Raw genomic sequence first — 24,969 nt, forward strand, 5'->3', positions numbered from 1 at the left:
GCTGAATGTTTTCTAAACGCTGCTGTGTTGTGGCGTTGTTCTCCTGATGGAAGACGTGTGGCTCGTTGTAGCGTTAGCACCTGTCAGCCTCCATACACACGACCAAGAAGTCAATAAAACTTGGAATGAAAATTAAAAAACACTTGATTTTCAGTCTGGGCTTCTGTCACAAAAGACCCAGGTGCTAAAAGAGTTTGAACACACGATGGAGGAATGCCAGAGTTCAATAGAGATGACTTTGTACCAGTGTTGGTTCAAGATGCAAACGCCGTCAGAAATCCTCCTGAAATCAACACTTCCTCTCGTGAAGGAGGCGATGGCACAGAACGCCTTCATCTCCTCCTTCTATTCCATCCATCGAGGGTCTTTATCCCCCTTATTTAAATTAAACAAAGTGCAAGGTGTGCTCCGCTAAAGGGCTGTTGTTCAATTTCGGGGTCACACCTTTGTCCTCTACAGGTCCTTTTTTCTTCCAGGTATAATAACAATTCACACACACACACACACACACACACACACACACACACACACACACACACACACACACACACACACACACACACACACACACACACACACACACACACACACACACACACACACACACACACACACACACACACACACACACACACACACACACAGTCTGCGCCAGGCAGTGGTGTTGCCGTTAAGAGATGAAGTGGCACAGGGGTGTGTTTGAAAGGGACTCAGAAAGTAGTCCCATAAAGCACTTGATTATGTCCGGGTGAGATCCTTGCACTCCACTGGGCTGTGTACACATTGGGGGAGGAAAGGGGGAGAGTAGCACCGGCTGCTAAGCTACGACCGGTCAAATGTGCAGCACAGGCAGAGAGTTTCTTTTTAAAGCCATGCAGTTTATTTTAGATCATCCATAGCAACCGGCAGAAAGCGTCTTGTGTCTCTAAAGGAAGACGGGAGGCAGGATTTCACACAACAACAACAACAACAACAACAACAACAACAGAGGAGCTGCTGTTGGCTTCCCTTTGTGGAGATACGAAGTGACAGACAGTGCTGCATGCTCTCGGAAAGCACCGGCAAACTGGTGAAAGAGGGCGGGACGAGAATCCACGTTTTTAAATAAGACGCAAAACGAAAAGCAAAAGAAATGGAGGCTGTGCTAACTGTGAGGATGGAGAAAGTGTGTTATCCTCCGTCTCCTCAAGGTGGAGACTCGACCTTAAGGCAATGCATAGCCCTTTGGAAGCATTGGCACATGCATGGAAACACACACACACGTCTGCATGTAAAGGTGTGTGTGTGAGGGGAAAGACTTTAAGAACACCTTTCTGAAGCGAACGTGGGGGCAGGAATGTGTTCAGAGATTTTAAACATTGTCTTATCCACAAATATGTGTCGGCCGTCAAAAAGCCTCCAGAAGCAAAAAGAAGCTAGAGAATTCAACTCCTGAAGAGATTGCGGTGTGAATGCTGAAATCTGATTTCAATGTCCGAAAGACGTGGAACATTTTGAAGTTTGAATAAGGGAAATTATGAAGGTGCAGTTTCACGTTTTGGACGGAGTTTATGAGAGGAAGAAGATAAGGTCCAATAAAGTGTACGGAAGAAATTGCGGTGTGAATGCTGAAATCTGACTGCGATCAGGAATTTGGGAGAAGAAGCGAATCAAACTCAGTAGAAGAACATATGGCTTCCAGCTTCACACCAAACAAGAGAATGCCATTCTGAAGAGATTGCGGTGTGAATGCTGTATGACGCCGAACGGCAATGCTGGCTTAAACGTGATGACTTCTGTAGCTACGTTTGGATGAATTGTGGGTAATATTTCTGGGAATGATGGATGTTCAAAGCATACTTGCCAATCCTCCCGATTTTCGTGGGAGACTTCCGATTTCATTGCCCTCTCCCGGTTTCCTCCCGGGGTCATATTTCTCCCGCATTTCTCCCGATTTCTGACCACTCGGACTTTAATACAGCTACACCATTGTTTGGTTTTCCATGGTAGCGCGTCTCTTTATTAGCGCGCGTAACTAAAAGTCTGAGAGGGTGAGGAAGATAAGTCACAGAAAACTGAACAAGAATCGACAAAACTCCCTCCTGCTCACTCCTCACAGGTCCAGCCCACACATATGCTCCATCAAGGCACTTACAACTACAAGCATGTTAAGCTAACACAGCTCCGGCGATCCACTAGCACCCCCCCCCCGCGGTGGTTTTGAAATGCTCCCGATTTCTGAGGTCTCAAGGTTGGCAAGTACGTTTCAAAGTAATAGCGCGCATGTCTTAATCGAGCTGAATGTTAGGATGAACAGAGTCTCTGCGATGCAACATGTGGGAGAAGAAGGCAATCGAAAAACGTGTCAGAACTTTCAACAAAGTTGAAAAACATAATGTTGTGTTTCTCAGCATTCACACCCAATAAGAACAGACATCGTGAGCGCCCGCCGTGTTTGGAGGATCGCAGCCCGAGTAGATGCAAACAGATGAGCGTCAGGTGTTGGACTCAGATCAAAGATGGTGGTTAGTCGGATGTTGGATTGGTGTTGGATTGGTGTTGGATTGATGTTGGATTGATGTTGGATTGATGTTGGATTGGTGTTGGATTGATGTTGGATTGATGTTGGATTGGTGTTGGATTGGTGTTGGATTGATGTTGGATTGATGTTGGATTGGTGTTGGATTGATGTTGGATTGGTGTTGGATTGGTGTTGGATTGGTGTTGGATTGATGTTGGATTGGTGTTGGATTGATGTTGGATTGGTGTTGGATTGATGTTGGATTGGTGTTGGATTGATGTTGGATTGGTGTTGGATTGGTGTTGGATTGGTGTTGGATTGATGTTGGATTGGTGTTGGATTGATGTTGGATTGGTGTTGGATTGATGTTGGATTGGTGTTGGATTGGTGTTGGATTCAGATCAAAGATGGCGGTTAGTCGGATGTTGGATTGATGTTGGATTGGTGTTGGATTGGTGTTGGATTGGTGTTGGATTGGTGTTGGATTGGTGTTGGATTCAGATCAAAGATGGTGGTTAGTCGGATGTTGGATTGGTGTTGGATTGGTGTTGGATTGGTGTTGGATTGGTGTTGGATTGGTGTTGGATTGGTGTTGGATTGGTGTTGGATTGATGTTGGATTGGTGTTGGATTGGTGTTGGATTGGTGTTGGATTGGTGTTGGATTGGTGTTGGATTCAGATCAAAGATGGCGGTTAGTCGGATGTTGGATTGGTGTTGGATTGATGTTGGATTGGTGTTGGATTGGTGTTGGATTCAGATCAAAGATGGCGGTTTGTCAGATGTTGGATTGGTGTTGGATTCAGATCAAAGATGGCGGTTTGTCAGATGTTTGTGAGCGCCGTGGAGGTGATGAGGCGCACAGTGAGCGTTCCCGGCAGATCGCTGTCTTGACGGCTGCCTTTGTCTCGGAGGTGGAGGGTTTGATTCTCCTGGCGCTCGTTCGGGTCGCTGAACAGGATCACCTGACCCAGGAAGGTGTCCACGATCATGTTCTTGTTGTAGATCTGGAAGAGAGGGAAAGGAGTCAGACTTCAAAGTGTATAGAAAATAACAGTCACTTCAATATCTTTGAGAAATGTACATTAGTGCAAGACTGTCCATAGCAGCGTAATAAGTGTCTGTGTGTGTGTGTGTTTGTGAGAGAGAGAGAGAGGGAGAGAGTGTGTGTGTATGTGTGTGTGTGTGTATGTGTATGTGTGTTTGTGTGTTAAAGTCCAGGTCCAGTGGGGGCAGGGGGAGTGTACTTTTCTTTACAGTTTTTGAAGAGACTGTTATTTTGTATCAATTGTTGTGCTTTTTAAAAAAATCTGCAATGGATCAAATACTTAATTCCTCCTAAGTCATTTTGGATGAAAGCTAGATGGCGTGCTTCAGAGGCAGAGAGATGGCTCACCTCGATGTGGATTCCTTCTTTGGGTTTCTTGCGGTAAAACAGGCCTTTGATGTCGAAGTTTGGGCAGCGAGTGTCCTTATAAACCGGCGATCGAACCCTCTCTCCTTCACAGGTGATGATCACGTACGGATCCACAACTGAAGGAGATAAAAAGCATTTAAATTCAGACGCTGTGATTACCATCGTTTATCTGCTGCATGTCCACCTCTGATTAGAAGTGCTGATTCAGCACGGATTCATTTTTAAAACAGGGTTTAATTATTTTTTTATCAATACATCTCAAGGTCGTCATTTCAAGAGATCTTAGTGGGATTAAAAAAACTGAATGTAATTAAGACGATGTTTTGGTCCTCAGTGTTTTCTGTATGAATTCTGCCTGATGAAAGACTCAAGAGAAACTTTTAATTAGTTATATCAATGTTTGATCTATAAAATAAAGAACAATTAGTCATAATGTCCCACAGGCCAAGGTACATGTTGTTTGTTTCTTTTCAAACCTGAAGATAATCAATTAATTTTCATAATACAAAACAAACAGAGATGGGGTCGTTACTAAAAAAAAAGTAATATATTACATATTACTTTTTAAAAAAGTAATATATTACACTACTTCGTTACTCTCTGCATAAAGTAACTCGTTACTTTACTCGCAGGGCCGGCCCGCCCCTCCCTACAGGCAGTGAGGGGCTGTTTCTCTGCTTCTCTCTACAGGTGAGGGACTATTTCTCTCTACAGGTGAGGGGCTGTTTCTCTCTACAGGTGAGGAGCTGTTTCTCTCTACAGGTGAGGGGCTGTTTCTCTCTACAGGTGAGGGACTATTTCTCTCTACAGGTGAGGGGCTGTTTCTCTCTACAGGTGAGGAGCTGTTTCTCTCTCAGGTGAGGGACTATTTCTCTGCTTCTCTCTACAGGTGAGGGGCTGTTTCTCTGCTTCTCTCTACAGGTGAGGGGCTGTTTCTCTGTTTCTCTCTACAGGTGAGGGACTATTTCTCTCTACAGGTGAGGGGCTGTTTCTCTCTACAGGTGAGGAGCTGTTTCTCTCTACAGGTGAGGGGCTGTTTCTCTGCTTCTCTCTACAGGTGAGGGGCTGTTTCTCTGCTTCTCTCTACAGGTGAGGGACTATTTCTCTCTACAGGTGAGGGACTATTTCTCTCTACAGGTGAGGAGCTGTTTCTCTCTACAGGTGAGGGACTATTTCTCTCTACAGGTGAGGAGCTGTTTCTCTCTACAGGTGAGGGACTATTTCTCTCTACAGGTGAGGGGCTGTTTCTCTCTACAGGTGAGGGGCTGTTTCTCTCTACAGGTGAGGGGCTGTTTCTCTGCAGACTCCATCTAAACGAAGGGTCCCAGCAGGGGGCGCTGTGGTACCTCGGCCTTTGATCAGAAGTCTTTCCTTGCTGGGATTGAGGAGGTGAAGCTCTGTTAACAGGAGTTTAAAACAGGAACATGAGCATCAACAGGCAGCTCACAGTGGGATCAGGGGGAAGAAGATACTGATTGGCTAAAAGAGCTGTTTTGTTTAATGTAGGTTTGACTGTGTGTGAGGACCCGAGGAAGAATAGCCAACGCTCTTGCTAATGCTAATGGGGATCCTCATAAAGAATAAAGGATCGTACCTCCGTTGTTGTCCTGGCCCTGCAGACCCTCAGCGTTCATCACGTGGACCTGAGTGACGAGCTGAGGGTATCCACACATCCCCGTCCAGCAGGTCTGAGGGGGCTCGTCCAGAGTCAGCTCTCTGGGGGGGGGGGGGCACAGGGTCAGAAAACTCTACCTGGGACTAAGAGGGTACTACATTTGGACTTAAAGGCAGAGATGGCAAAAGTACACATCCTTTACTCAAGTAGAAGTACAGATACTCATGTTTAAAAATACTCTGGTGAAAGTAGAAGTACTGACTAAACTTCTTTCCTCGAGTCAAAGTAAAGAGGCTTTGAAATGTACTTCAGTAAAAAGTACCCATAACTAGCAGCTGTTTTAAAGAGTACCTGACCTCCCTTTATATTAATAGAACAATAATGTCATTGTTAGCTAATGAATGTTTCCATGCTGAACAACGGCAACATGACAACGTTTCCATTGGTCCCTCTTCTTTAGAGAAGACCAGGAAATGATGGATACACGGATCGTGTTCAAATCAATAGGCACGCAATGACTCTAAAGAATAATGATCACGCATCAAACACACATTCAGACTAAAGGAACCAGCTGTTTGGAAAATGAGAGAAGTAGAAAGTACAAGTATTTGAGTTCAACATGTAAGAAGTAGAAAGTACAGGTATTTGAGTTCAACATGTAAGAAGTAGAAAGTACAGGTATTTGAGTTCAACATGTAAGAAGTAGAAAGTACAGGTATTTGAGTTCAACATGTAACAAGTAGAAAGTACAGGTATTTGTGTTCAACATGTAAGAAGTAGAAAGTACAGGTATTTGTGTTCAACATGTAAGAAGTAGAAAGTACAGGTATTTGTGTTCAACATGTATGAAGTAGAAAGTACAGGTATTTGTGTTCAACATGTAAGAAGTAGAAAGTACAGGTATTTGTGTTCAACATGTAAGAAGTCAAAGTAAAAAGTCGTCAGAAAAATAAGTAGTGGAGTAAAGTAACTTCTTTACTTCTACTTGAGTAAAGAAGTTTAGTCAGTACTTCTACTTTTACCAGAGTATTTTAAACACCAGTATCTGTACTTCTACCTGAGTAAAGGATGTGTACTTTGTGGTCAGGTGATATGACATCAGATTTACTTGCAGTCTGAAGGCACATCAGTGAAGACCCTCAGCAGGAAGTCTCCCTGCTGCCCGGGGTCGAAGGTCGTGGGGATGATGACGTATCGCCCCTCCTGCATCTCCTTCCTGAGGAACACGCAGCGGGAGTTTATGTAAATCGATCCGGCAACTTTCTGCTGAGCCGAGTGCATCCGGTACTTCCTGTTCAGCTCCACCTGCAGCAGGAAGGGGAGGAGTTACTCACCGTCCATGCTTTTATCTTCAATAGACTGGACTACGGTAATGGTGTCTTTACAGGTCTCACTAAAAAGTTCAGTCCTGCAAATTCAGAACGCCTCACTAACACGAAGAAAGTGGATCACATCACTCCAGTTCTGAAGTTTCTATTTACATGTATAGAGACTTTTTGCACTACTTTTTATTTTTGTATTTTATGATATATGTTGCATTGTGGGAGGAGCTCAGGTCAGAAGGGTTTCATTGCCATTTCTACCCTGTAGCTTTGTGCATATGCATCTGGGCGGTGGTGGCGAAGTCGACAGGGACTTAGCTTGGCAACTGGAAGGTCACCAGTTCAAGTCCCGGAAAGACCAAGTGCTACCGAGGTGTCCCTGAGCAAGGCACCGTTCCCCACACTGCTCCCCGGGCGCCGTTCAAAATGGCAGCACATTGCTCCTAACACTAGGATGGGTCAAATGCAGAGAAACAATTTCCCCACGAGGATTAATAAAAGTCCATCTTATCTTATATGACAATAAAACCTTTGAATCTTGAATCTTTGAATTTGAAGTCTTTACACTGGCTTCCTGTCCGTCAAAGAATTGGTTTCAAAATACCGCTGCAACTCTGACTACTTTTAAATCCAGGCTGAAGACTTTTTGCCGCTGCTTTTAATTGAACTATTCACATCTCACACTGCACTGTAACTTGTATCCATGTACCTGTGTCATTGTTTGTTGATGTTTTATTATCTCTGCTTTTAAATGAGTGTTTTTAAATGCTATTTGATATGGATGTTTCTGCTGCACTATTTCTTTATGCTCTTAATGATTTTTGAAACGCACTTTGAATTGCCTTGTGTTGAAAGGTGCTATATAAATACACTTGCCTTGCCGAGGGCTTTGTTTGGTTGGTTTTTATTGGTGTTTACAGAGTGTGTGTTCCTACCCGGTGGATATCGAATCCTATGGCCAGGTTTTCCCCTTTCCCGTCTTTGGGGGTGGCTCTCTTCTCTTTTTGCTGTAAGCAGATCAGAACCTCGTCCTCCAGCTTCTTCACATCGAACACGTACTGAGAAGAGACAAGATATCACATGTTTCTATATATAACACACACATAGAAGGGTGGAGGTATCCAGGGGCATAAGGGCGTTTTTTAATAGTGTAAGAAATGTAAATCAATATTGAATGATGTAATTTAGCTTAAACACACAGTAAGCTTAAAACGGTTTCATTCTGAAAACATTTCCGGTTAAGTTTACTTTGAAAAGCTGTATTGAAAGGCGTTGCCGTTGTCAACAGTGACCACTTCCGGTTTTACGTTAACAACGATTACAGCCGTTAAAATGTCATGAATGAGTGTATGAGGAGAAAAGGCGTATACAATGAACACACAACGTCTAAATCCTCTGTTATGCGCGACATCGGACACAGAAGAAGAGGTGGGAGGACCCCCTACGTCACAGCCGCCATTGAAAGGAGGAGCCAAGGAATAGATAAAGGCCTTTCTCAATCGCGAGGATACTGGCTTCCAAGCCAATATTTCAAGGATGCTACGTCATCGAGTGCCGCCGAAGGACTGTTCCAATGTCCAGCATACTTGGAATTCCACCGAGGCCGCGTCCTTGGTTTGGGGGTAATTTCTAGGCTGCACATGGGTATACTTCGCGTCCTTAAAATCCCCACAATGCTTTGCGCACGGACCAATTTCCCCAAATCTGTGGCGGAAAATGTAAGGCGGGGCCTCTCATATGACGCACAACTGCACACTTGCTAGCCTGTTCCACTCTTCGTTTTCCGAATGCCAGGAAGGATTGTTGCCTAGCTTCTGAAGCAAGTGACTCGGAAGACATGTGCTACCAAGCAAGCATCCTCGCGATTGAGAAACGGCCACAGACTGGGAACAACGTGATCTCAGTCTCTCTCCATCGCTGCAGCCTCGGGACCACAGCTGTTGTCCCAATACCTCTCTGTTTGTTACAGAATCACGCCTCTTAATTAAAGTACCAATTTGAACCTTTTCAGAGACTCCATTAGTCTCTTATTTTAAACTTCCTCCTGGACGCGACAACGAACACAATCCAACAATAGTTACATTAAACTATAATTCATTAACAACATAAACACACTTTTTCAAATATCAAAATACTTCCATCACTTTAAAAAAATCATTTAAAATCATCTCTTCCTTTGCAGTCTTGCCGAAGAAAACTAAAAAGGAAATTCAAGTGTACTCATTAAGTACACATTATCCACAATTACATTACTGTCTATTTGGATCAATATTGAGATTATTTATGTTGATGTTTATTAATAATACATTTCTTTCTTTAATTTCACAATGTCATGTTGTGCTTAGTTTACAAATGAGGGCTGCATAATATAAGAAAAATACGGACTTTGCAATATTACTTGTTATTGCAGTATGTATTGAAATATAACACTAAAACTGGAATCATTACAAAAAAAATGTTGCTCCAATTGTTTCACTTTGAAGTTTAGAGCTTTAATCTGGTTTATTTAGAGATCAAGATGAAGGGGCTAGATTAGAAGTTAAATAAAAAAACTAGGGCTGTCAGTCGATTAAAATAGTTTATCGCGATTAATCGCAAATTAATCGCATATTTTTGATCTGTTCTAAATGTACCTTAGAGGAATATTTTTCAAGTTTTTAATACTCTTATCAACATATGAGTGGAAAAATATGCTTTATGCTAATGTTTATTATCATTTGAACAATGACAAATATTCTCATGAATATTAAACACAACAACCTGTGTGTGTGTGTGTGTGTGTGTGTGTGTGTGTGTGTGTGTGTGTGTGTGTGTGTGTGTGTGTGTGTGTGTGTGTGTGTGTGTGTGTGTGTGTGTGTGTGTGTGTGTGTGTGTGTGTGTGTGTGTGTGAGAGCAGCAGGAGCGGGGCTGTCAGCATCAGCTTGTAGATGGTATTTTAACCTCGATGCGCTCTGAAACTACGGGGCGGCCGAGGACAAAAAATACACATGCGTTAATCGCGTTAAAATAATTAGTGCCGTTAATTTTTTTTGCGTTAACGCGTTAACGCAAAACTTGACAGCCCTAAAAAAAACACAATGTATGGAAGCAAACCATTTTAATGTCTCTTGTTTGCTTCCATACATTCGGACTCGATTGCTTATCCTGTCTGAGTAGCCCGGATGATGCTGCATCGCAATTTTTTGACATCGAATTTTATACACCAAATGTTTTGACATCGAATTTTAAACACCGAAATATTTGACGTCGAATTTTTTTCACTTGAATTTTTGGGATCTGAATTTGAACATTCACATTTTTTTAACTTGAATTTTTACATTTTTATTTCACATAGGTAAATTCGGAGCAAAAAAAATTCAGATCCATGATTTTCAAAGTAAATATTTTCAATGCTATAAATTCGGTGTCTGATAAAATTCAAATACTTCTGTCTCTTGTTTGCTTCCATAACAATGTGATAAAAGTAGCATTTTCTGAAAGCCAAAATATTGTTTGTTTCGAAATCAACCAACAACTATTTAGAGTTTTTGACCCAAATCCAAGTTAATTTCAGAATGCACCGTTACGAAATCCGGCAGATTTTGATAGAGCGGGTCACACATGTGGTGACATTTTGCTGATCATACTAACATACTTTTACCTTTTTAAATGCAGGACTTGTACCTGCAGTAATAGTATTTAGACTGTGTTAATAGTACTTTGACTTCAGAACAGGATGTAAACACTGACCTGGGGGCTCTGCAGGAAGCTGGCCTTGTGGTTGATGCATCCTCCTGATCGGTTTCGCAGAGGATCCTGACGGTGGACCCAGGATCCTCGCATCACTTCCTCCTCCCAGGTTTTGTGGATGCTCAGGTACGACGTGTTGATGAGGCGGCACATGATCAGGTCCGTGAAATACTGGCAGAAATCATCGAAGGTCATCCTGCAGGAGGAGGAGAGAGAAGAGACCAACGAGAGGGAAGAAGATTGAGAGAAGAAGAGCTTCACACAGGATTAAAAACAGAGGAAATGAAGTCGGGAACAAAGAAAAGGGAGAGTCGTTAAAGGAGGACGAGGATTTCAGGTGCTGACATGGAATATGTGACCATTTTACCTTAAAGTATTCAGTTTATTTTAAGGTGGAAACGCCTTGAAGGAATAGCTTTCCGAAGTGCACTTGTTATTTGAGAAGATTGATACCACATCAAACATGATGCTATCGCTAGGTTAGCTTAACTGAGCTTAGCATGTAAACTGAACACAGTCTGTCTTCTTCTCCTCTTCACTTTAGTGTTTACTTCCTTTCCTTCTCTTGTTCTCTTTTACTTTTCTATACTTTTAGTATAAGGTTTAGTAAAGTTTAGTCATCATGAATAATAGTAAAAAAATATAAAAGGTAAAATTACAAAAGTAATTTTTTGATGAATTAAATCTAGTGTTTGTTGTCCACACGTTAAATTGACCGGACTTCTTTCTGCGGATTGATATGACTGCATATAGTCCCTTTATCAACACAACACAACAGTCTGTTTTTCCTTTTTCCTTAGCAACTGTCTGCTCTCCTTAGTAACAGTGTGTTTTCCTTAGCAACGGTCTGCTCTCCTTAGTAACAGTGTGTTTTCCTTAGTAACGGTCTGCTAGAAAAATATAACCAACCTCTGGAATGTCCAAATGGACCAATCAGAATCGAGTATTCATCTAGGCTGTAATAACACTTTACATCACTATCAGCCCAAACTGTTACAGACAGTTTCAACAAAGAACACATACCACATTTTAAATGTACATTTTTTTACTTTGTCAGCACCATCTCAAAAATAATGGAGTCAACGATAACAAAATAAAACAGCAAAAAATAAATAAACAGCAAAATAAATGTTGATATATGTTGTTTAAGTATATATTTATGTTTCTCACCAGAACTCTCCGTCGTCCTGCACGGTGACTCCCAGCTTCTCTCTCTCACTCTTGCTCACCTTGTTCCACTCCTCCGAACTACAGAGAACACACACACACACACACACACACACACACACACACACCACACACACACACACACACACACACACACACACACACACACACACACACACACACACACACACACACACACACACACACACACACACACACACACACACACACACACACACACACACACACACACACACACACACACACACACACACACACACACACACACACACACACACAATTAGTAGATGAACAAAAAAACAACTACTTTGATAATTGATTAATCGCTTAAGATGTGTTTCAAAAAAATTGCAGAAAATGTAGCCTTTAAATTTTTTTAAATGTGCTTTTTTCATATTAAACTGAATCTTTTTGAGACACAGACATTTAAAGACATCTCCTGGGACTTTCAGGAACTGGGATTGACATCTTTTAATTGTTTTCTGAAATTTGACATAGTAAAAAACTAATCTAGAATATAAACGGCAGATTTAACGATAATATAAAAGTAGCATCCCTCTTTGTGAATCCTTAAATAATTATATACAGCAAGTGTATTAAGTTCAAATACATGATGTACGTGTCTACCAGTCTATGGCGTCTACCCCTCCTGGGCACCGTTATGTTAAACAGTCAGCTGTGTGTTGTGAATCACAACAGTGTGTGTTCACTGCTCTTTACAGGAAGCATTATCTGTGTGTGTTTATGTCTGTGTTTATAATTCACTCACATGTCTGCGTCTCAAAAGCCTGTCAGACTCCATACACCATTTTTTTTTTAACAAACCAGAGATAAATTATTCAGTGCCAGCGAGCGAATGATTGAGGAAGAGGAACGATGACTCACGTCTCTTTAATTCCATCTTTCTTTTCTTCGGCCTCATCAATAATTCAGACTCCATTATGATCCGGCTTCAGCGCCACCCTGTTTGTTTCACTGAGTCTGAGAGGCACAGATTCAACAGATATTCCTCCATCTGAGCATAGAGCGGTTCAGTGATGATATATGTTTGTAGAGAACCCTGAAGGCAGCATCTCCCTGGTTCCCTCTACAAAAATCTAATGGGACTAATCCAAGTGTTTTTGGATTATTGCAGAAAAATAATGCTAAAGGTGGCTAATGTTGGGCTATAAAGAAACTAGAGCACGGTCACATGACTTCACGTCACCACCGCTAAGCTAAAGGCGGCTAATGTTGGGCTATAAAGGAACTACAGCACGGTCACATGACTTCACGTCACCACTGCTAAGCTAAAGGCGGCTAATGTTGGGCTATAAAGGAACTACAGCACGGTCACATGACTTCACGTCACCACTGCTAAGCTAAAGGCAGCTAATGTTGGGCTATAAAGGAACTACAGCACGGTCACATGACTTCACGTCACGACCGCTAAGCTAAAGGAAGCTAATGTTGGGCTATAAAAGAACTACAGCACGGTCACATGACTTCACGTCACCACCGCTAAGCTAAAGGAAGCTAATGTTGGGCTATAAAGGAACTACAGCACGGTCACATGACTTCACGTCACCACCGCTAAGCTAAAGGTTGCTAATGCTGGGCTATAAAATAACTACAGCACGGTCACATGACTTCACGTCACCACCGCAAAGCTAAAGGCGGCTAATGTTGGGCTATAAAGGAACTACAGCATGGTCACATGACTTCACGTCACCACCGCTAAGCTAAAGGTTGCTAATGTTGGGCTATAAAGGAACTACAGCACTGTCACATGACTTCACGTCACCACCGCTAAGCTAAAGGTTGCTAATGTTGGGCTATAAAAGAACTACAGCACGGTCACATGACTTCACGTCACCACCGCAAAGCTAAAGGCGGCTAATGTTGGGCTATAAAGGAACTACAGCATGGTCACATGACTTCACGTCACCACCGCTAAGCTAAAGGTTGCTAATGTTGGGCTATAAAGGAACTACAGCACTGTCACATGACTTCACGTCACCACCGCTAAGCTAAAGGTGGCTAATGTTGTGCTATAAAAGAACTAGAGCACGGTCACATGACTTCACGTCACCACCGCAAAGCTAAAGGAAGCTAATGTTGGGCTATAAAGGAACTACAGCACGGTCACATGACTTCACATCACCACCGCTAAGCTAAAGGTGGCTAATGTTGGGCTATAAAGGAACTACAGCACGGTCACATGACTTAACGTCACCACCGCTAAGCTAAAGGAGGCTAATGTTGGGCTATAAAGGAACTACAGCACGGTCACATGACTTCACGTCTCCACCGCTAAGCTAAAGGTGGCTAATGTTGGGCTATGAAGGAACTACAGCACGGTCACATGACTTCACGTCACCACCGCTAAGCTAAAGGTGGCTAATGTTGGGCTATAAAGGAACTACAGCACGGTCACATGACTTCACGTCACCACCGCTAAGCTAAAGGCGGCTAATGTTGGGCTATAAAGGAACTACAGCACGGTCACATGACTTCACGTCACCACTGCTAAGCTAAAGGCGGCTAATGTTGGGCTATAAAGGAACTACAGCACGGTCACATGACTTCACGTCACCACCACTAATCTAAAGGAGGCTAATGTTGTGCTATAAAGGAACTACAGCACGGTCACATGACTTCACGTCACCACCGCTAAGCTAAAGGTGGCTAATGTTGGGCTATAAAGGAACTACAGCACGGTCACATGACTTCACGTCACCACCGCTAAGCTAAAGGTGGCTAATTTTGGGCTATTAAGGAACTACAGCACGGTCACATGACTTCACGTCACCACTGCTAAGCTAAAGACGGCTAATGTTGGGTGTGATGACGTTTAGTCGTCTGATTTAGATACTTGTTAGCAACCGCCATTTTTTTTATTCACCAGTGGGATATTTCATGATGTATTTTATGTCGTAGAACAACACGTTAAAATCTCTTCCTTCCAAGATCTTATTTCAGGCTAACCACCAAAAACATGTCCAAAAAACCATTGAAGAGCATGAAGTGTTAAAAAGCCGACACTTTTCTGGGTTTAGGACTCATTCCTGCACCACTACCACCATTACCTTTTGCCATCAGAAGTAATGTCTGACTCTGAACTAAACAAATCTCTACTAGGGAGAAATAAAAGCCACCTGATTGAAGACCCAGTCATTCTGATTCTCCTAAACATTGAATTGAAGGTGAAGCATCTCCATTTCTGTTTTGACGGGAAAATGATTTCTGAGATTTACTGGCTGATGTGATTCTCAGAAATAGAAGACATGCTCCCACACAGGGAATAAATCCAGTCATGTCCTCTCCTCTCTGCGGCCCATTAGCTTGATTGCATCTCCATTTTTCATTGTCTGCATGACATTTCCCCTTTGTGCAGCCTGTGGGCATTGGATTTTTATTTATTTGTTTGCTCGTTCACAGGCAGTGTCTTTAAGACCAGTTCGTCAATCCTTAAGAGACCAAAGGAGACCAGTGAGCTTAGACGTCTTGAAAATTAAATTAGTGAATCTAGTTACGGGTCACAGCAAGGTCACGTATGAAAGGACAAAGACCTGGTTTGTCTGGAGCCTCAATCACCGTCCAGGACAGATTGATGAAGATGGCTCAACTGTCCCAATCCATCCAAATGTAGCATCAATTTTAGCCACATTTTGAGAAAAAACCCATAAGAAAATAAGATTGAATGCCTGTTTGACTCCATTACTACAGTTCATCAGGGTAAGCAAGAGGTGGCGCGTATTCTCTCAAATTAGCAGAAGAGGTGACTTAATTAAAAGACTTGAACTGTGAAAACTATGTCGATAACTGGATAGAAATATGATGTTTCTAACTGATCATGTATTAATGTGAGAAGACTTTTTCTGAAGTAGATTAGAAGAAATGTGCGTTGAATTGTGATTGGTCAACCCGCTTAGAGATGTCCCGCCCCCTTAGCTTCTATGCCTATCACGTCCAATGAGCACTAGCCAATAGGAGTTGTAGCTGACGCTCAAAGTGTCCTTATTTATTGTGAGTGCCTAATGTATGCTTGAACTTTGTTTTATTTTGTTAAAAAATTCTAAGAGTTATCTTTCCGGAAGTCATGTGACCTCTAGCCCCGGATGCTTACATTGTGTTTGTGAGAGAGTAAAACGGCGTTAAAAGTGTCAACGATGTTAATAACGTGCCTCTTCTACTGCTGGTCTACTGGGCGAACACGTTTTCAGGGTGTTTCATAATTTTTCCAAGAGGTAAATTGGTGACATCAGTTTGTTTAGTTAGTAGTTAATAGTTGGTTAGTTAGTAGTTAATAGTTGGCTAGTTAGTAGTTAATAGTTGGTTAGTTAGTAGTTGGTTAGTTAGTAGTTAATAGTTGGTTAGTTAGTAGTTAATAGTTGGTTAGTTAGTAGTTAATAGTTGGCTAGTTAGTAATTGGAGTAGTTAATAGTTGGTTAGTTAGTAGTTAATAGTTGGTTAGTTAGTAGTTGGTTAGTTAGTAGTTAATAGTTGGTTAGTTAGTAGTTAATAGTTGGCTAGTTAGTAGTTAATAGTTGTTTAGTTAGTAGTTGGTTAGTTAGTAGTTAATAGTAGTTAATAGTTGGCTAGTTAGTAGTTAATAGTAGTTAATAGTTGGTTAGTTAGTAGTTGGCTAGTTAGTAGTTAATAGTTGGTTAGTTAGTAGTTAGTAGTTGGTTAGTTAGTAGTTGGTTAGTTAGTAGTTAATAGTTGTTTAGTTAGTAGTTAATAGTTGGTTAGTTAGTAGTTGGTTAGTTAGTAGTTAATAGTTGTTTAGTTAGTAGTTAATAGTTGGCTAGTTTGTAGTTGGTTAGTTAGTAGTTAATAATTGGTTAGTTAGTAGTTAATAGTTGGCTAGTTAGTAGTTAATAGTTGGTTAGTTAGTAGTTAATAGTTGGTTAGTTAGTAGTTGGTTAGTTTGTAGTTAATAGTTGTTTAGTTAGTAGTTAATAGTTGGTTAGTTAGTAGTTAATAGTTGGCTAGTTTGTAGTTGGTTAGTTAGTAGTTAATAGTTGGTTAGTTAGTAGTTAATAGTTGGTTAGTTAGTAGTTAATAGTTGGCTAGTTTGTAGTTGGTTAGTTAGTAGTTAATAGTTGGTTAGTTAGTAGTTAATAGTTGGTTAGTTAGTAGTTAATAGTTGGCTAGTTTGTAGTTGGTTAGTTAGTAATTAATAGTTGGTTAGTTAGTAGTTGTTTAGTTAGTAGTTAATAGTTGTTTAGTTAGTAGTTAATAGTTGGTTAGTTAGTAGTTAATAGTTGGCTAGTTAGTAGTTAATAGTTGGCTAGTTTGTAGTTGGTTAGTTAGTAGTTGGTTAGTTAGTAGTTAATAGTTGGTTAGTTAGTAGTTGTTTAGTTAGTAGTTAATAGTTGTTTAGTTAGTAGTTAATAGTTGGTTAATTAGTAGTTGGTTAGTTAGTAATTAATAGTTGGTTAGTTAGTAGTTGTTTAGTTAGTAGTTAATAGTTGTTTAGTTAGTAGTTAATAGTTGGTTAGTTAGTAGTTAATAGTTGGTTAGTTAGTAGTTAATAGTTGGCTAGTTTGTAGTTGGTTAGTTAGTAGTTAATAGTTGGTTAGTTAGTAGTTAATAGTTGGTTAGTTAGTAGTTAATAGTTGGTTAGTTAGTAGTTGTTTAGTTAGTAGTTCATAGTTGTTTAGTTAGTAGTTAATAGTTGGTTAATTAGTAGTTGGTTAGTAGTTACTAGTTGTTTAGTTAGTAGTTAATAGTTGGTTAGTTAGTAGTTGTTTAGTTAGTAGTTAATAGTAGTTTACCTGTCGCTCCAGGGTCCGCTCCACTCCTTCTCTCCCCAGGGGTTCCTCATGCGGATCATGTGCAGTTTCTCTGACTTAAAGAAGGCCAGCAGCCCGTGACCGAGCCTCACTTTCTTCACGTCCGTCACGGCATAGGCGTGGCCTTTCACCAGACCGCAGTCCAGCCGCGCCTCCATGTCCTCTATCGTGGTCGCCTGGGGGAGAGAAAAACAAAAACGGGAGGATTTAAAGCTGGGAAACGTATGTGGATCTCCGGAAATATGGAAAATACAAAGACTGGCAGAGTTGCATCATGAGCTTCAATGTCGAAAAGCGAAATATTTGTCAGAGCTTTACATTGATCTATATTATTTAAGAGTTAAACATTTATTTTCTAGCTGTTTTTACTTATATTAAAGGTTTTATTATTAAGATAAGATAAGAAGTACTTTATTGATCCCAATTTGGTAAATGTTTGCGTTGCAGCAGCATAAAAAGACAAGGCATTGTACATTAGAGGAATTAAAAATGTAATTATTGATCCCAATTAGGAGCCAATAGGCATAAGCATAACATATAAACATCTCAAAATAGAAAATAAAAACAGAACTTTAAAGTAAATATATATATATATATTGCATATTATTGCATATTATTAAATTAAATATCAACAGTGTGAAAACACTTTATACAGATGGATGAATTATGACTTTCTAATGTTAAAGTGTCAAAGGTGCCCAAATACACCTTCAAAATAATAGCATGAAAACTTCTTTAACTAACTATTAGTAATACTAAATAATAATAAATGTATTATAAACAAAAACAGCGTGAAAAAAAAGGTTTAACTATTCAATAATATAAATCAAAATGTAGCTCCAACATGTGTAATTATTTAAGTTAATTTAAGTATTTCTTCATGCTTTTGTTTTGAAGGCGGTTTAGGGCACTGGATTGACGCATAAGAATGAGAAAATGTTTTTTAACCAAGGAAAACACAGGTGAAACTATTATTCTTTATCATATAGTATTATTGGAATACAACGAGATAAATAAGGCTATCCTCACCTGGACGTTAAATATTTTCCTGCATAAGAATTTCTTGCTGGTTTTCCTTTAGGTTTTTGCCACTACAATATTGATTTGTAAAACATTGCTTTATTACCAAATGCATCTTAAATCGTTCATTTAGAGAGGCCACTGGATGGCTCTTTTTCTTTGTCTGGAAAACAACACACTGGAAGATTTACGGTAACAGAGATGGGACGCTTGCATATTAGAAATGTGAGAATAAAAGGCCTTGGATGGAGGAAGGGAAAGAGGCGAGAGTCATTACAGCGTTATCAGAAAATTGGTTCTTCGATCCAATGATGATGTGTTCAGTGGCTTTTTGTGAGACATTACACTTCACTTCTCATACTCGATTATCCCTGAAAATACTGAGAGCCTGATTAATATGTCACGATGACAGATATGACAAATACTACAAAATGGACTTCAGAAACACTGTCCTTGATCGGCTTGTTATTTGGTTTTTATTAGATTATAGATTATAGTGTCTGTTATTTCTAGCCTCATAATACCTGTGACGGATTAGCTTTTCTTTCATTCTTAGAGAATTGTGCATAAGAGTTAGAGGTTTCATAAAATAGAGGTGCAGGAATGATTAAAAAAACCCAGAAACAACTCAACATTTTAGCACTTCCTGTTCTCTTGTATGGAAGTCAATGGTTTTCTGACTGATAGCCTAAAATAACGTGGTTAAAAACAAGATGGAGAGATTTTAATTCTACGACATAAAATACATCAGTCAATACCCCACTGTTGAATTTCAAAACAGCGCTTGCTAACAAGTGTCTAAATGAGACGACTAAACGTCATCACGGCCGACATTAGCCGCCTTTAGCTTAGCGGTGGTGACGTGAAGTCATGTGACCGAGCTGTAGTTCCTTTATAGCCCAACATTAGCCGTCTGTAGCTTAGCAATGGTGACGTGAAGTCATGTGACCGTGCTGTAGTTCCTTTATAGCCCAACATTAGCCACCTTTAGCTTAGCGGTGGTGACGTGAAGTCATGTGACCGTGCTGTAGTTCCTTTATAACCCAACATTAGCCACCTTTAGCTTAGCGGTGGTGACGTCAAGTCATGTGACCGTGCTGTAGTTCCTTTATAGCCCAACATTAGCCACCTTTAGCTTAGCGGTGGTGACGTGAAGTCATGTGACCGAGCTGTAGTTCCTTTATAGCCCAACATTAGCCTCCTTTAGCTTAGCGGTGGTGACGTGAAGTAATGTGACCGAGCTGTAGTTCCTTTATAGCCCAACATTAGCCGCCTTTAGCTTAGCGGTGGTGACGTGAAGTCATGTGACCGTGCTGTAGTTCCTTTATAGCCCAACATTAGCTGTTCCTTGATCCATGAATCAGCAACACATAGTATATACTCCCTGAGGATAGACATATAATGTATGCATTCCTAGAACAGCAATATATCATTGAGAAATAGACCCTTAAGTAATAACAACAATGGATAAAGGAGGAAAATGCCCTTTTTGCACGGGGTGGTTCTATTCCCCAAGCTCTCATTTGAACAATAGACCCTCCAGTGTAAAAACTCATGCATATAAAAGAGCTGTATCATTTAAAAATGGAACTGCGCCTGATTCTGAATTACAATAAGGGATTGTGAATTAGTTTCTGCTGGAGCAGGACGTCGGGGAATAGATTGGCATGAGACGGGGGAGCAAGGGCCACATCTCATTCATAAACAGTGAACTTGTTTTCCTAACAAGCATACATGAGTTTACAAGAAACACTCCATCAGCTTTAAAGAGTCCTCTCCTGCTGATGTTCAGGTGTATATCAGTATGTAGTGTCTCTACTTTAAAGAGTCCTCTCCTGCTGATGTTCAGGTGCATATCAGTCTGTAGTGTCTCTACTTTAAAGAGTCCTCTCCTGCTGATGTTCAGGTGTATATCAGTGTGTAGAGTCTCTACTTTAAAGAGTCCTCTCCTGCTGATGTTCAGGTCTATATCAGTGTGTAGAGTCTCTACTTTAAAGAGTCCTCTCCTGCTGATGTTCAGGTGTATATCAGTATGTAGTGTCTCTACTTTAAAGAGTCCTCTCCTGCTGATATTCAGGTGTATATCAGCATGTAGTGTCTCTACTTTAAAGAGTCCTCTCCTGCTGATGTTCAGGTGTATATCAGTATGTAGTGTCTCTACTTTAAAGAGTCCTCTCCTGCTGATGTTCAGGTGTATATCAGTGTGTCGAGTCTCTACTTTAAAGAGTCCTCTCCTGCTGATGTTCAGGTGTATATCAGTATGTAGTGTCTCTACTTTAAAGAGTCCTCTCCTGCTGATATTCAGGTGTATATCAGCATGTAGTGTCTCTACTTTAAAGAGTCCTCTCCTGCTGATGTTCAGATGTATATCAGTATGTAGTGTCTCTACTTTAAAGAGTCCTCTCCTGCTGATGTTCAGGTGTATATCAGTATGTAGTGTCTCTACTTTAAAGAGTCCTCTCACCCTGATGGAGCAGCTGATTAATCCGTCTCTGTTGTGAACTTTTAGGACTCGTTCGAACAGCTGGTTTCTGGCGACCTCATCTGTTGCCATCTGACCCTCCAGAAGGTCTGCGGGTTCTGAAACTCCACCAGTGAAATCCACCAAAGCGTCCGCCGTGTTTCCCCCGTCCAACGCCTCGTAGATGCCGTACACCCTGACAGGAAGTGGTTATATTTACTAGAGTTGCAACCATTGTCACGTAATCAAATGTCAAGAGATCAATTATGAATCCATCCATGGATTTTAAGTCTTAAAGGTCTCCTATCATGCAAAACGCTCTTTTTTATGTCTTTTATACATAAACATGTGTTCCCGGTGAGTCAGGGAACTCACAAAGTGTCAGGAAATAAACCCTCTCTCTTTTCCTCCGTACCCACATCTCTAAAAACGGAGCTGATCCAGATTTGCATCCGATATGACGTAATATCTGAAAAGTGGGCGGGCTTTAGACCCACGGTCCTATCAGAAACGTTGCTACCAGAAACAATGCACGACGTGTTTTGGAAGTAATATGGTCTTTGTTTACATTAGCAAGCATCGCTAACACTCAGAGCTAACCCTGTACTGGAGAGAGTATGTGTAAAGAAGCAGGATATAAATATATATATATTTTTAAGCTACGGACCCAGAATAAGCTTCTCTAACAAGGCTGAAATAGAGGGATATGAGGGATGTCTAGAATTGGTGATCTGTTTGGTATTTCGAGCAAAACACTTCATAGACATGTTTTTTTATATATCTGAGACCTGTAATATATGCCTAAAAATAGCATAATAGGGACCTTTAAGTATGGTAGTATTCATACTGTGAATCCCCTCTGTATAAAGTGCTACACTCACTTAGCGTAGGCCTTCTCCACCAGCGCGCTCCAGAACTCGTTGCTGTCGTTGGAGTGGCAGTAGACCAGCTGGTTGTCCACCGTGGGCAGCCGGTCGTCGATCACCACGTCCACCCACTCCCCAAAACGCCAGAAACGGAAGTGGAAAATCCCCGCGTACGATTCTGGCTTTTCCGTGTCCCATTCCTGCTCCTTCCAGTCTGGGATAACCTGGGGAGGAAGAGGGTCTATTTTATATATCTGAGATCTATAAAATATGCCTACAAATAGTAGAAGACCTTTAAGTCCAAATGTGGTACCATCTTAGCAGAGGTTGGAATTAGTGGAGTACAAATACTTTGTTACTCTACTAGTATCAGTACTTTACTCCACTACTTATTTTTCTGACCACTTTTTACTTTGACTTCTTACATTTTGAACACAAATACCTGTACTTTCTACTTCTTACATGTTGAACCCAAATACCTGTACTTTCTACTTCTTACATGTTGAACCCAAATACCTGTACTTTCTACTTCTTACATGTTGAACCCAAATACCTGTACTTTCTACTTCTTACATGTTGAACCCAAATACCTGTACTTTCTACTTCTTACATGTTGAACTCAAATACCTGTACTTTCTACTTCTCACATGTTGAACACAAATACCTGTACTTTCTACTTCTTACATGTTGAACTCAAATACCTGTACTTTCTACTTCTTACATGTTGAACTCAAATACCTGTACTTTCTACTTCTTACATGTTGAACCCAAATACCTGTACTTTCTACTTCTCACATGTTGAACCCAAATACCTGTACTTTCTACTTCTTACATGTTGAACACAAATACCTGTACTTTCTACTTCTTACATGTTGAACTCAAATACCTGTACTTTCTACTTCTTACATGTTGAACTCAAATACCTGTACTTTCTACTTCTTACATGTTGAACTCAAATACCTGTACTTTCTACTTCTTACATGTTGAACACAAATACCTGTACTTTCTACTTCTTACATGTTGAACACAAATACCTGTACTTTCTACTTCTTACATGTTGAACACAAAGACCTGTACTTTCTACTTCTCACATGTTGAACACAAATACCTGTACTTTCTACTTCTTACATGTTGAACACAAATACCTGTACTTTCTACTTCTTACATGTTGAACCCAAATACCTGTACTTTCTACTTCTCACATGTTGAACCCAAATACCTGTACTTTCTACTTCTTACATGTTGAACACAAATACCTGTACTTTCTACTTCTTACATGTTGAACACAAATACCTGAACTTTCTACTTCTTACATGTTGAACAGAAATACCTGTACTTTCTACTTCTTACATGTTGAACTCAAATACCTGTACTTTCTACTTCTTACATGTTGAACTCAAATACCTGTACTTTCTACTTCTTACATGTTGAACAGAAATACCTGTACTTTCTACTTCTTACATGTTGAACTCAAATACCTGTACTTTCTACTTCTTACATGTTGAACAGAAATACCTGTACTTTCTACTTCTTACATGTTGAACACAAATACCTGTACTTTCTACTTCTTACATGTTGAACTCAAATACCTGTACTTTCTACTTCTTACATGTTGAACTCAAATACCTGTACTTTCTACTTCTTACATGTTGAACACAAAGACCTGTACTTTCTACTTCTTACATGTTGAACTCAAATACCTGTACTTTCTACTTCTTACATGTTGAACACAAATACCTGTACTTTCTACTTCTTACATGTTGAACCCAAATACCTGTACTTTCTACTTCTTACATGTTGAACTCAAATACCTGTACTTTCTACTTCTTACATGTTGAACACAAAGACCTGTACTTTCTACTTCTTACATGTTGAACCCAAATACCTGTACTTTCTACTTCTTACATGTTGAACACAAATACCTGTACTTTCTACTTCTTACATGTTGAACTCAAATACCTGTACTTTCTACTTCTTACATGTTGAACTCAAATACCTGTACTTTCTACTTCTTACATGTTGAACTCAAATACCTGTACTTTCTACTTCTTACATGTTGAACACAAATACCTGTACTTTCTACTTCTTACATGTTGAACAGAAATACCTGTACTTTCTACTTCTTACATGTTGAACTCAAATACCTGTACTTTCTACTTCTTACATTTTGAGTATTTTGAAACACGAGTATCTGTACTTCTACTTGAGGAAAGGATGTGTACTTTTGCCTCTCTGGAGGGAAGGTGAGAGAAACAAACAGGCGGTGTTTCGTGGAGAATAAATAACGTGAAGGTGGAGAGCCTCTTGTCTGGTGATACATTCAGGACCAGGGGACAGATTTATCACTGTGAGTCTCTCAATCATAAATCCAGCTGTAATAGGACACGGGTGAGAGGTTATAACTGTGTGTGTGTGTGTGTGTGTGTTGTTGTTGTTGTTGTTTTTCTCAACATGAGGGATTTTAGCCTTAGCAGACACACTGCAGGAAAGGCGAAAACCACAGACAAAAAAAAGCAGAATAGGGACCCTTTAAATTTCACTTCATTACTAAAATGTTTGTTTGTATTCAAGGCAACTTACAGTATACACTTCAATACTAAATATACCTACGGGAGCAATCTGGTGTTAAGTATCTTGTCCAAGGACACTTTGACATGTTTACTGCAGGACCTTGGTATCTAACCTTTGACCCTTTGGTTAGTAAACACACATTTCCCCCCATAAGCCAGTGTCATAAAAAAAAACCCAACCTTGAGGCGACCTGAGCTGTGAATTGTCCACCAGTACAACGCAATACTGGAAAGGATTCAGTGAGCGATACCACATGTGAGCTGACGTTTTCAAAATTCTTACTTTTTTAAATGCTGACTTTGTTCAGAATTTTTCACTTTTTCTCAACAATCAGACTTTTTTTTAAATTTCTGACTTTTTCTCCAAATTCAGACTTTTTCTCAACATTCTGACTCAGCATTTATTCGTAGATTTTTAGAGACAATGCAAAGCTCCTCTGAATTCGCCTCAGCTTTCATACCCGTAGTTTGGCTCTTTCTCCTCCCGAGAAGCGACACCACAT

The 24,969-nt window shown here is 40.4% G+C and overlaps 1 protein-coding gene across 1 annotated transcript; it reads right to left on the reverse strand.

The window, feature by feature from the left end:
• Positions 1–2,781: 2,781 nt before the first annotated feature.
• LOC117562231 (calpain-5-like) lies at positions 2,782–24,969 on the reverse strand. Its single transcript, XM_034240084.1, has 11 exons — positions 24,928–24,969; positions 21,912–22,120; positions 21,034–21,226; positions 17,532–17,725; positions 11,752–11,829; positions 10,582–10,777; positions 7,788–7,910; positions 6,639–6,835; positions 5,510–5,631; positions 3,895–4,031; positions 2,782–3,505 (listed from the first exon to the last, which is right to left on the reverse strand). The coding sequence occupies exons 1-11, from the start codon at positions 24,967–24,969 to the stop codon at positions 3,323–3,325; spliced, it is 1,674 nt and encodes a 557-aa protein (XP_034095975.1). The 3' UTR covers positions 2,782–3,322.

The sequence above is a fragment of the Gymnodraco acuticeps genome, unplaced genomic scaffold (genome assembly GCF_902827175.1).
Source record: "Gymnodraco acuticeps unplaced genomic scaffold, fGymAcu1.1, whole genome shotgun sequence".
Lineage (NCBI taxonomy): Eukaryota > Metazoa > Chordata > Actinopteri > Perciformes > Bathydraconidae > Gymnodraco > Gymnodraco acuticeps.